The 14,543-nt window shown below is 39.5% G+C and overlaps 1 protein-coding gene across 1 annotated transcript in view; it reads right to left on the reverse strand.

The window, feature by feature from the left end:
• Positions 1–13,097: 13,097 nt before the first annotated feature.
• Positions 13,098–14,543, reverse strand: part of LOC147422407 (uncharacterized) — a 37,027-nt gene continuing 35,581 nt past the window's right edge. Inside the window, exon 6 of the mRNA XM_086503270.1 lies at positions 13,098–14,333. Coding sequence (XP_086359396.1) covers positions 13,332–14,333 — 1,002 coding nt within the window. The 3' untranslated portion in view covers positions 13,098–13,331. The remainder of the gene's footprint in view (positions 14,334–14,543) is intronic.

Genomic DNA, 14,543 nt, shown 5'->3' on the forward strand with positions numbered 1-14,543 from the left:
TGGCAAAAAGGATTGTCCCAAGGGGAAATCTACTGCCCAGAGGAAGGAGAAAGCAGTGCACACGGTGCAACTACTGCCTCTCGAATCTTCCTCCAAGTTTTCTACAGTGGAAGTAACACACACTGAGGTGGTGCATGAATGCTGTCTCACAGCTTCCATGTGGCAACAGACCTTTGGACCACATGAGTTAGTACGTATGCATGGATATCTGCAAGGGCACAAGGTGTGCATCTTGGTAGATGAGGGTGCTACGCATAATTTCATCAACTATGGATTGGTGAAAAAGCTCAAACTGCCTCAAACTCTGAGTACCCACCGCTACAAGCTAGCAAGGATGAATGGACATGACAGTGAAGTATGGGATACTCAGTGCCGAGCTGTTCCATTGGAAGTACAAGGGTACTCTACCTATTTGGATTTTCAAGTTATGAACATGGAAAGAGCTGATGTGGTTCTTGGTAGGGAGTGGTTGCATAGCCTAGGACCATCACTGAAGCGTAGCTATGAGCACAACAGTTTGATGTTTGATTCCCATGGCGCACATGTGCTGTTGTTAGGAGAAAAGGATATACCATCATCACCACTAATTTGTACTGCTGAGCTGATGCAGCTCGTTTCTGATAATGAAATAGAATAGGTTTTCTTGTGTTACTCACTGTCTCATTTTCTTTCCAATCTTGAGTCTGTTGAACATTCCTCAGCGCCGCATGTTTCTCTCTCCTCTATTCCACCAATTTCTAATTCTACACATGCAAACGTTGCTAATCAGTTACAAAAATTGTTAAAGGAATTTCAAGATGTTTTTCCTAATGTTTGCCATCAGGTTTACCGCTGACACGTTCAGTGCAACATGGCATTGACGTGGCTGCAGGCTATAAGCCAGTTAGTAAACCACCATACCGTATGAGTTACTCAGAGGCTGCTGAGGTGGAAGGTCAGCTTGCTGACTACCTTAGCAGAGGGTTTATACAACCCAGTTCTTCACCATGGCCTTCGCCTATACTTTTGGTGAAGAAAAAGGACGGCAGTATGCGCATGTGCGTAGACTACCGGGGCTTGAATGCGGTGACAATTAAGAACAAATACCCATTGCCAAGGGTCGATGAGTTATTTGACAAGTTAACGCTGTCGAGAAATTTGCGGTCTTGCCAGGAAAGCACCGGGCTTATGGCTATGAGAGTTTGTGAGAGAACTCAACAAAAACTATATGAAGGAGTTAAACCATAGATGCCATGAAGACTAGGGTTTGGAAAGAAGTGCAATCAAAGAAGATTCACTCTTTCTCTCTTGCGCTCACACACACAAAGAAAGAACACAAAAGAGAATGTCAAAACAATACGAAAATGAAAACATCAAGGCTATGGTCATATCGTATCATGGGTAATATGAAAGGGTTAATAGATGAGTTAATGGCATCCAATCTTGACTGACCAAATAGGCTACGAATTGTTCTTTGGAATTGTAGTTTTGTGCTTACCATAATATATATATTTTGTCTAGTGATTGGGATTAATTGTGTGTACAAATCCTCTTGGTTCATAGCAAGATAACTACGCTTACGTCAAAAGAAAAGTTATAGTCTATGAGAGGTAGTATGATGGGATCCGGTGATAGAAGTATTTCATTAAGCCTTTCTGGGCCAAAGAGAAACACTATACGTTTTTGAAAGTGTATTTTTTGGCTAATCCATACATTAATTCTAATAGATCGTACAGAGTGAAAGCGATAGAAATGATCATCATGTGGGTTATTCATCTAGGATAGTATGTGAGAAATGTAGATATGAGAGAAGTGAAGAGATGAGAAGTTTCCCTCCCAAGCCCTATTCTTGCACGTAGGCAATAAGGATACTGCGGGGAGAGATGTACCTGTAGCAAAGAGAACCTAGAGAGGATGAATTACTAAGAATGAGAGAGATAGGTTTGGTTAAGGAGATGAGATTAGATACATATATATATGTTGGATTAGAGATGAAAATGAAAACAACAAGAAATCAAGAAAACATCAATGTAGAACACATTTTACTTGAAACCCTTCGGCACCATTATTGATGGGAGAGAGAAGAAGAGGGGAGAATTCAATTTTGATTGATACGCCAAGTACAACACCTTCTTTGATTAGAGTTGATCTTCCAAGGATAGCGTACAAGAATGGCTAGTCTTCCTCTAGGAGAAAGTGTAGGCTTGGGCTTATGTTAATGGGGCTAAGTACAATTAGGCATTACTACTCACTCCCTCAAGAATTCCTCTCATCAATGGATTGAATGCTTGAGTTCTTTCCAAGGAAGAAGAGGTCCCCTTTTATAGGTGAAGGGAACCCCCAAGGGTTTACACAAGAAGAGAGGAGCCAGTGTGAACATGAATTGGAAAAGTTGGAAATGAGCTGTCCTTGCATGATGTGGGCAGACTGGGGTCCGGTATTTTGATCATATCTCTTCAACTGTGGCTCCAAATAAAAAAGTAAAAATATGGGCAAAAACTTCAGCTCATTAGCTACGATTTTTATTTTAAAATCGGTTTCCAATTCGGATTGGAACCTTGTGTAAAAAATTCATCAAAATAGGGTCCATTTATGGCAGCAAAAGTCTTCATGTGGTTTCCTTAGCCTAGACTTTCATTTAATTCACAAGGACACCTCATGCCATATGAAAGCATGACATTGCTCCTTGACAAAGTTTTGTAATCATGCTTATAATAATGCATTAAAATAAGTGTATCTTTGAAATCATGCCACCTAGTGTCCCACTAGGATTTGATTCTCTCCTAGTAGCTATTTAAAAAGAAATATAAGAAAAGTATAAAAAATACGTAGAATATATATATATTGGAGTTTACCCTAGATATAGGATCTAGCTAGGGTGTGAGATGATAATGAAATAGTAGAAATAAAGAATCAATGCTTTTTGCCCCAAGTTAAAGAGGCGGAGCTATTGATGCTTTTTCCATAGTATTTTCTGATGGTAAAGTAAGGATAGGTTACCCTTGAGAAAAATAATAGGATGAGATAGAAGGCTTATTATTATACTTAAATATGCATATGTACACTATAGGAAATATAATTATGTATCTAAAAAAATACAAGATAGATCTTGTAGCATGCGTTCCCACTATGTACGTGTCACATCACGACATCCACCCCCTCTAAACCTGCACATCCTCCAGTATGTGCCACATTGTCTCTTTGTAAGATTAGACCTCTTGTACATCTTCCTTGTCTTCTTCTTCACTGGATGATTCCAGAGCTTCATGTTCACTTTGATATTCACCTGTGTTTTTCTCTTCTTCCTCATCAATATCTTCTAGATCATTGTCTCCTCTTCTCTTAAACATTTTAATCCTTTTTCTTGCAATGGGAATCTTTACTTCTGTACCATCTAGTTCAGACAAGCTGTAAGTAGCATTTTCATGCACATGCTTTACAACATACGGTCCAAACCATCTTTTTGAGAACTTACACATGACTGTGTGCTGGTTATCAAGGCTACTATCATACACTAAAACCCAGTCACCTTTGTCAATTGCTTTGCTCCTGAGTCGATGTCGCTTATCAAAATAGTCCTTGTTTTTCAACCTTGCATTTTTGAGTCGTTCTTTTGCAGCTTCAATGTCTCCAGGTCTTCTCTCTAGCTGCCTTATACGCAGTGCAAGGAGATCTTTCCTACTAAGCCCCTCTTGCCAAGGTAGTACATTCCATGTGGGAATTGTATCCTCAATAGGCATCACTGGCTTTTGACCATGCATTAGCTCCGCAGGCATGTAGCCAGTTACTGAGCTATGTGTTGTACGATCAGTCCATAAAGCATATGGTAACAATTTTGGCCACTCACCAACTCTTCCTTCGCAAGCCTTGGCCAAAGCTTTGATGATAGGAGGATGCCCTCTTTCACTCTTTTCATTGCCTTCAGGGTTGTAAGCTGTAGTAAGAGAAAGCTTGATCCCTAATCTAGAAAAGAACTCCCTTGCTTCTTCGGCATCCAGTTCACCTCGATCTGCAGTGATTTTTCCCACACAACCATAACGGCAAATCACCTCATCAAGAAGGAATTTGCACACAGCTTCTGTGGTCTTAGCTCTTAATGCTCTTCCTTCAACCTGGTTAGTTAGGTCCTCTCGTGCAAGAACCAAGTATCTCATCTGCCAGAGTCCTAAAGGCATCATGACTAGATCCACAACCCATTTATAGTGCATGGCTAGTGGATATGTAGGGTGCAATCCATCACGATGTCGAACATTTGAATACATTTGACAAGTTACACATGACCCTTCCACTAGTATTTTTCTTTCAACTTGGAGAAGGTTGCCCACACACCCCTGTGTCCAGCCCATAGACTCTCATGAAACTCTTGCATGAGCTTTACTTGAGTCTTTTTTTTTACATATAACCCGTTGTGGTGTAGCACCCTTTTGTTTAGGATGCTTCCACAAGTAACCATCCCTTAAAAAGTACCCATATGCTTTCCTGCGTATCCTCTTGAATTCTTGTTCAGACCAATCATCCTGTTTTGTTAGAGTACTCAAGTACCTTCCAATAGAAATCCAATCACCTTCATAAAGATCTTTCAAGAACAATTCAAGTGAATTAGTCATGCAGACATTGTTACCTTTGACATGAGAGATAGAATAGAATTTTGTGCCAACATCATCTCCCTCATCAATCATTTGTGACTCATCTTCATACCTTGCCCTTGATAGCATATCTGCCACTGTATTGTCTTTACCTGCAATGTGCTTAAACTCGGTATTTAAGGACTTAATGTAGGTAATCCACCGCAACATAGCAATGTCTGGTGTTGAGCAGCTTGTAATCATCCCAAGAAGTGGTAGACAATCTGTTTCTACAACCACACATGCACCAATTAGGTACTCTTTCCCACTTTTCAAGGCTGTAACCATACCCCATAACTCTCTCTTTATCTGTGGATAGTTTCTTTGGCGAGCACTTAGTACCTTTGCTCCAAATCTTACCACATACCTGTGTCCTTCTTTGTCATCTTGCCCTATTGCCCATCCAATCCCTGTAGGACTGGTATCTACTGTCACAATCACTGGCCTTTGACACTCATAGTCTACCTTTCTCAAAGTCGTTGCTGACTGGAGTAACTCCTTTAGCTTTTTCATGGATTTTACATGTGCTTCTGTCCATTTAAACTTTTGATTCTTTCTAAGCAGCTGATAAAGAGGATCAGCTACATGTGCATAATCTGGAATCCAAATAACATAGAAGACACATGCTCCCAGAAACCTTCTAACCTCAGTGATGCTAGTGCATGTTTCTTTCATTCTTTGGATGGCATCTACCTTTGATGGACAAGGTTTCCTACCATATGGCCCGCACATGTGCCCCACAATGAGCACTTCTTTGACACCAAACATAGAATTTTTCCCTGACAATGTAAGATTCACTTCTTCCAACCTAGACAAAATTTTATCACAATCATTTATGTGATTTACCACAAACCTGTGACATCCCTTGAGATCCAAAGCTTCATCTTTGTGACTTTCTTCACATCCTTTGATAGGCAAATCATCAATGAAAGGCATTGTGATTTGAGGAATAAAGTCACGTAAGACCTTATTCATCCCATTCATCATATGTGCAACCGAGTTGGTTGCTCCCTGTGGCAAGGTACACATCCTTACCAAACCCAAAGGTGTCCTCATGGTTGTCAAGTCTCTGCTTTCGATTGCAAGCTGGAATTGATCATACCCTGAGTAGAGATCCCCCATTGAGTAGATTGCCCTCCCTGCAAACGCCTCTGGAAATTCATCCACAATTGGACCTGTACCTACATTTCTAATTACATATCTTGGATGAAGCGTAGAGAACCATTCTTCTTTGGAACTGTGAACCACCTGTTTGAGTATGGAGCACAAGAAGGCTCCAAGATTCCCATTTTGATTTTCTCATTCAGTAGCTCTACTAACTTTGGCTAATGAGCCTTTGGAACCGGAATAGGCCGCAGATTCCAAGGCACATGAGGTATTGTGAAAATTACCATAGGAGCTACAATATAAGGATCAACACATCCTATCTCATGTGGCTCAAATGCAAAAGCCTTACCATGCTTTGAAAGCATTTCTTTGAAGCACTTTGTCTCCTCCTGTGTTAGAAACTCCTCGCAACCAATCTGCAACTCTTGAAAAGACTCCTTTGTGAAGGTATGCCCGATCTTTTTAGGATTCCGAAAACTTGGTTGTAAAGAAGCCTGTTCAATCTTTTCCCTGTTGTTGGGTGGTAAGGGTGAAGCTACTAGTTTCACTTTCTTTGCTACACTCTTGTATTTAGTTTCAACATGGACTTCTGGGCCAACTGTTTGGCTTTCTTTAAAGGCTTCTATTACTTGATACATTTCCATAGAGCAAACTTCCACAACTTCATTTTCAAGATGCAAACTAGACCTCAGCTGTTTAGACACTATATACTAAACAAATGGAGTGAAGTACCAAGTGATTTAAAAAACAAAGTCATCAGCATACTTCATGATGAGTTTCCCGTTCCAACACGGGATCAGCGCTTCAATGAAGACCTGATGAAGATTCGAATGCGCGAATACTGCAAACACAAGCGTTTCGAAGTGCAAAAAGCAATCAAGAATGGGTGGAACAGGCCAGATTGGCTGGCCAAAGAAGATTGGAAGAATGCGAAGAAAGCAGCGCGCGAGAATCCCGACAAGTGGAAGCAACAAAAGGATGCAGCCAAAGCGCGAGTAGAGACAGGGAGCTCGCACCACTTGGGGAGCGGTGGATGGGCATCATTTGAGGCCGATTTTGTAAGTGTTTTCACATTGCTCTTTATGTTCGATAGTTTAGGGTTTATGAGTTTTTTAATTCTAACATAATGAAATCTTTGTATGTTTTGACAGTGGTCGATGACAGGACGTGATCCCACACCGTACGAGCGCGAGTACGCAGGCAGGAAGGGCTTAAACGCCCTGATGGACATTCTCAGTTCTCACGGCGGCATGGTTAGTATTAAGGTTTACTCTTTTTTATTTTTTGTATTGTTTTATAAATGTCGTTATATGTTTATACTTACTGAAAGCTGTCTTATTGTCTTTTTTTGCAGAATCCGACACATACGCCGCTTGGACGCGATGAGACGTCTGACTAGACGACGTCAGTTTAGCCGTAGCTAGATAGCATTAGTTTAGGGTTTCTCATAGCTTATGTATCATGAGACGGATTTTATACGTCTTTTTGAACCATGTATATTATTACATTTGTCACCGCAGTTCCTTTTGCCAATCAATTCTTTATGCCTATGATGTTGTACAATTGTCATTATTACATTTGCCAATCAATTCATTTTGCCTATGATGTGTACAATTGTCAATTTTGCAAACAATGCGTCTTGTGGGTGACTATTTTGGGTCTATTATCTACCCTTGCACTTTTTTAAAAAAGTGAATCAAGTACAATATGGTTGATGGGTGGCAGGGCATTCAATGCCCTGCCACCAAAAAAAAATTCTCTTGGGCGTCGCTATAACCGTCGCTATTTATGGCTCTGTAACGTCGCTATGAGCGTCGCTATAGTCTGCAATGTAATCGTCGCTATAACCGTCGCTATGAGCGTCGCTATATAGCGACGCTTATAGCGACGGTTATAGCGACGCCTATAACGACGGTTATAGCGACGCTATTAGCGACGGTTTCAACGACGCCGGGGGTTATAAAAACCCAATGTATTTCCATCGCTAACAGCGTCACAAGAGCACACAACCTCTTGTAGTGATAGGATTTTTTGGAATGAGCATATTGTAAAACTTGTTTCTTCAAATTTTCTCCTTGCAACTGACCACCACCAACTTTTGCATAATTATATTTACTAGCAAAGATATTTTATGACAAAATTTAGTTTGAATTTAGCCATAGTATCATATGTCTTAATGTTCAAAGGAATTCTCGGTATCTTTTCAAGAAAAGAATCTGTAAATTTCTCAATAGACCCAAAAGCAAATAGATCTCTTGTAAATACACGATGTAGGATTGAAAGGAAATCATAATGAAAGGAAAAACTATATGCTTTGTGCAATAGCCCTTTTAAAACAACCATGGTTCCTAGGTTTTCTTTTTCAATAGAAATGTATGTCATAATGAGAAATGACGTGCTTTAAACAAAATAATATCATCAATTTTGCATAGCCTAAGTCATGGGATAGTTTAATTTATGATTGTGGAATTGGAGATCATCAAGACATGATTAGCATGTATGGATCTCTTTGGTTGTGGTGTTTAATTATAAAGAAGTATGTTTCCCTCATATGTGGTGTTATGTTGTTACAAAGACCATACATAAGTATGATAGAGATTCATATCTCAGGGGATTCATTAGTAGTACTAGGGAGATGTCACATACGTGCACCAAAATTGCCTTTTTGACTCCTATATAGGGGACCCCCCTTTGTAAGATCTATAGTTTTTGCCTTACAAAACCCCCTACTATACACTCACATGACACCATATGGTAACCCTTAGTTATACCGCAAGTTTCACACGAAAAAATCTATAATTGTTATTTACAAGAAAGTTATGCAACTATGTGGTCAAATATTTTAACATGAGAAACCTGAGGAGAGGCCAATGTGAGTCATGAAAGGCTTACATGTCATGAATAAAACAAAGGCCATTTTCACACCATGGTATATTGATTGTATAAAGTAGCTACAACAAACAAATTTGTTAAGAGAAAAGGCATATAGCAGAGGGAGAGTGTCATATTGTAAATATGGGGGAGGGAGTTAATTTTTTGGAAGGAGGAAAATTTCTATCATAACATATGATTCATGCATATGTATATATAGAAAAAAATTGAATGCACAATATGATATCGTAAATTATCACTAACACCATGGATAGTAAAGTATGTATAACTTGTATCTTTGCAATGTTCTCTTTAAGTGGATTACTTGATTTTTGGAACAAACTTGGTTGCTCGTCATCGACTATCATATTGCTCTTCTTTATCTCTTGCATAAGATGAGCTACACGGAGTTATCATTCTCCATCAAGCTAGAATCTCTTGGCTTTTATGACCGACATCATAAATGTAATGTACGTGTATTTGTTTTGTCGTTGACCTTGAAGGGCTTTGGTTCGCGATATTGATAATGTCTAGCTCGCAAAACGGAATGATTTATGATGAGCTGGGCTTTATCTTAAGGATGTTTTGTTTTTAAACATGGTTGTTTCTTTTGACCTTGCACATCTGCTGGCAGTTTTGCTTGACTTTGAATGCATCCCCTTTTCTAGTTTCCTTAACTTGACGCCATTAACTATTTCTTAACTTGGCATTTGATTATGTTGGGGTGGTACTCTCTCCACAACTCATTGTTCGATCACACTGAGTGGCTTTGAATTGCTTTAAAAAAATGAAGGGGTAGCAAATTCATTCATCTACATGAATTATGTGAGCATTCTATTCTCAATCAAGAAGAAGTAGAGATCAACAGAGCTACTAGAAAATTTGGCACCTTCTAAAGTTCTATGTACACAATCTATATCTTGCCCTTCTCTACTTCTACGTACACAAAGATACAGGTTAAGGGATTAACAACTTCCCACTTAGCCAACTCCTTGGTGGAAAGGCACATTTCTAACCACTAGATGACTTATCACCACAAAGGAATGGGCGTTCCAAATTCTCAAGGTATTAACTAAGGGTTACCGTTTGCTTTAATGTCAACGTACAATATAGGGGTTTTATAAGGCAACAGATATATTTTACAAAGGAAGGTCCCATATATAGGGGTCAAAAAGGAAATTTTTGTGCACCAAGGTGACGTTTGCCTAGTACTACTAGTGAATCCCTTGGGCTTAGATTCAACCAAATTGCAATCGCTTTGGGAAGGAACAAACATTACAATTGGCATACCCATACACGTGTTTCTCACTAGTGGATTATTTGTTTATGCCTTACATGTAAGTGGCATCATGCACACGAGGTCACTATAATAAAACCTTTGTCAAAGGTGCTCTCTTGTGTTGAAAATGTTGGACTCAATAGGGCTCCACAATTTTGAAAAGTTGAAAAGCCTTCGGCAACATCTCGAACGTAAGAGTGAAGAGTGATAGTGTACTCATTATGAAATTGGGAATTCATGAAACGTCTGGGGAGCGCGCACAAGCAATGTGTGTGCCTTTTTGCAACCTAATGTTCATTCTTTACCTTTGTTTAATTGTTGTGAAATTCCTTTGTAAGTTTTCACTCAACATCTATTGAATTTATTTACTTTTTTGAAGCCATTAGGAAACATTTAGGCCCTTCTAGTGGATTTTCATGAGTCTAAGATAGTAGAGTATAGGCCCTTCTGATATATTATCATGAGTCTAAGATAGCAGGAGAAGTATAGGCCCTTCTAACAACAAAATTCAAGGCCTAACAAAGGTGTGTATATTGAAAATATAATGTGCACTTGAAGTTGCAATTTGCATCTATTGACATTGATTAAGTGCGATCATCACTGGAATTTAGAGTATCATTTTTCAAAACACTATAGTTTCTAGCATTGCAAATTACAATAAGTGTGAGAAAATGACACATTTGTAGAAATATTAACTAGTGGTTATCTTGATTGAATGAATATTCCCAGTCGTCCATGCAACTTGTTTAATTTCCACTATGTGGTTACTCAATCTATAGCAATGTTGAAATCCTCTCTCTGGCCCCTTCCTCTTTCTTTGCCTAATCCATTGAGTATTGCACATTCAACCAAAATGTACACTTTAACGCTTGGGTCAAGCTTGCATATTGTCCGAACAAGCATCTCTCTGATTTGGATTTCTTTACTCTCTTCAAAATTAACGAACATGGCAATCCAATGAATTGTGATTGGATGGCACTTGCAAAGCTAATAGCAAGCTTTGTAATATATCATCAACAATGGTTTTGGTTTAGCAAAAAATAGCTTTATATTGTGACCATGCCCTTCCAAATAAAAGGCTGGTAGATGAGCAAGTAGCCCAAATAAGCCTAGATGGGATAGATGAAGCTACAATTGTTGTGAAGCATTCAAAGTCATTGCCTAAAGAGTACCCCAACACGTAAAAACTATATGCCTTTCTGATCTTAATTTGCTTGAATCCCCTACAAAATAGGATTATTTTTTAAAAACTTCGGTATGAATTTTCACACATAAAGACCTATCAATTCCACATACAATCCAATATGGTTGGATTGAATACATCTAGAGCGAATATGATTTATCAAAAACCTTCCCACCAAATTACTCACTCAATCCAACCATAATGCATTGTATGGAACCATTACATAAATGAGAATTGATGGTATGTAGAGACATTAGCAAGGTCACACTTGCACATTGCAAATAAATAAAGAAGCGGCCATGGTCAGATTTTAGGGAGTTGGATTTCTCTGACTAAAGCAATTTTGGATAAGCTTTTTGAATCCCTATTGGGAGCAAGTGGAGTTTTTCCTTCATGTGCAAATCCTAAGGCTCTTTGATTCATAATAAATATGCTCAAATGGCCACGGCCTTGAATTGTTGTATTATCTCATGTTGCCTAGTTGTTTGTCGAGCTCTAATTAATCTGTTGCACATTGTTAAAATTCAGTATGTTTGTATAATACTTTTACTATATGCCTTAGTTCTTTTTGTATTGTTGCCCCTTGCCTTTTGTTTTGTGCATAGACTAATGCACAGGTAATTAGAGCCTTTCCTCATCTTTTGGCGGGCGTTTCTCGTAAGGTAGTGCAAGGACACTAAGCAATTTAAGCCCAGCATGTCATCGTGCTTTTGGGCATTTTCTAATACAACCCTTTGCCACTATACCATGGCATACACAATAGAGATCTTGCAAACTCCTCGATGGATTTCCAACATCTAACACATGTATGATTAGGTTCATGATGATTGGCCTCAATTATAGTAACCATCACCCCACCTCACATTTGGTAGCACAATCTTGTACTATGTTTGTGAGGCCAGTATCAGATTATGATGAAACAATGTAGTTTGTCATGTTTATAGGATAAATTTTAGGGCGTTGGGTTTACAATTTGTGCTTCTAGATTGTTGTGCTATGGTCCATCAAGTCGATGTGAATTCTTTTGAGTTCATTTGGTTCTATTATGTTGATCGTGACCTGTTCTTTAGTGGTAGTAGTTCACTTACCACAAAATAATAGTTCAATCTTGATTGCAAACTATTATTTTGTGGTAATAGTTCACTTATCACCCTGCCTCTTCATAATCCCATATTAGCCCCACAAACATAGTACAAGACCACCCAACCAAATGAGCTCAAAAGAAATCACATCGACTTGATGGACCAAAGCACATCAATCTAGAGACACAAATTAAAAACCCACACAAATTATAAACCCAGAGCCTTAAGATTGCTCACTCTTCAAATCAATTAAAGATTATCTGAATATCCTGCAATATAAGAGATTAGGTTAACACACAACAAAAATTGTCTCTACAAACCCTAAATCTTTGCTAAAACCCCAATTTGTTGAGATGGTCGATGGTGTACTCCATAACATCTCCAAATTCCAAGACCTTTGAGAGATTTCAGAAAAAATTGATCCTCAGAAGAAAATGTAAAAAAACAATAAGCACCCAAGTCAATGATAAAATGGTTCACTTCCTAGGCACATCCATGCCAGCCAACCCTCCGCCATCCCTTTCCCTGATGAGAATGTTGGTATACCCTGCCGTCTAGGAGGCACATTCACCGCTTGGACATCAGCCACAGGCACAACATATGCCCTGACAGCAAGACCTGCCAACACTTGGCAATCTCATCGGAATGGTATGTGTTTCTTGGCCCAAAAGGGCCTATTCACAATAGCCAGGACCTCAATTACTCATAAATATCGAGCCTGTCATCACCATTTTCCAAGCAAAAATACCGCATTTTTTCGGATCTTCCTAACCGCATGCTTAAAAATATCTCCCCACACATTTACACTCGAAACAATCTTCTTTAACTGCTTTCAAGGCAAGACTTGTAAACCTTCAAACACAAAAAGGTAGAGGTAATAATTCTTTTGAATAACAGAGACCGAGTAGCTAAGCTGGTAAAAGCTATATTGGAAAGACGAAGATAATAAGGCACAGAATCCAGTCCTCAGGTGGTACATACAACTCATGAATGAAATGTTCTGTTGACTACATGCACCGCATCAGCTTCCATTAACGCGCTAAAAACGCCAACTTTTCACACATCTCATTGCTTGAAATAGTCCTTCTGACGTCGTATATTACAAATGGGGCCGTCTAAAATACAAAGCACGACATCTAATCCAATATGTAACAGTAAGATCTTTACAAGCAAGGTCAATAAATACAAGAAGAAAAAGGATGAGCTCAGCCCGATGAAGGCTTGGAGAAAAGATTAGGATATGTGTAATAGGGATCATCTTCTAGCGATGCCTGCCTCCGGAAAGGCTCCGATGCGGTTACCGTCTCAAAACCGTCGAATCGAGGTGCATCATATACAGGCCTGTGATGATCATGCTCGATATGTTCTTGTGGAAAAGTGAAAATGTTTTCCACCTCCTTCCTTAAAGGCGATGCTGGTTTTTCAAAAGAAAAATCATCTGCTTCCCCATATAATATGTAGCTATCCTTTTCTGGAACATGCTCATGAGAAGAGAATACATGATCCATTTCTGGCTTTTTTGTATAGGATTCTACTGTCCAGTCGTAGTCATCTTGGGTAAGATGAGTATTATGCATATTCTCATAACCATTACTAGTATCCATCATCTCAGAATGAAAATTACCGTTCTGTTGCTGCCTTCCCCCCTCATACTCCTGAGTCCAATCATAGTCATCAGGAATTGGTCCACCTTTCAACACAGTAGATGACAAAACGACGGAGTTGGTACTTTGCGGAATAGAATCTCCTTGCAATGTGCCCTTGGCCGTGGGAGAGACCTGCGATCTGCATAACTCTGCAGCTGCTCTGGCAGCTTGAGCTGCCTTCTCAGCAGACTCTGCAGCAGCCTCAGCGGACTCAGCAGCCTCAATATAATCCTGCCAGTTCATGCTGCCCTCACTTTTAGTCCTTGCATGAGACCTTTGAGAAAGTGTTTCTTCCAACAACTCCGACTGTTGCGTTATAGAACTTTCCCGCGGAGGGGAATAAAAACGATTTGGCAGTGCCTCCATCCCATCTTGAGGTGCAGGAAGTCCAAATGGAACAAACTTGGGCTCCTTCGGATCATCGGCTACAACACTCGGAGAGGGAAGGACAATTTCCTCACCCTTGTCGTGGGAAGTCGACGTGGATTCCTGTAAATGTGAGTCACCCTCATAAAAAGGAATGGGTGACATTTGTATAGGTCCAATGAACTCATTTGGCTCCTGTTGAGAAAACAGTTAGACACAACAAATTACCACACACTACCTCTTGCCAGTGCCTCTCCCTCAACATTCTCTCTCCGACTTATAGCATTTTTTTCCTCACTAAATTGACAAACGCACACATGCACATCACAATGCTTCAATTCAGCCAACACAACATTGGAGCTCCTCAAAGTCAAACCACAAACATGCAAATATCAGTCTAGTCAA

Source organism: Adiantum capillus-veneris, chromosome 27 (genome assembly GCF_014529385.1).
Source record: "Adiantum capillus-veneris isolate H3 chromosome 27, ASM1452938v2, whole genome shotgun sequence".
NCBI classification, from domain to species: Eukaryota; Viridiplantae; Streptophyta; class Polypodiopsida; order Polypodiales; family Pteridaceae; genus Adiantum; species Adiantum capillus-veneris.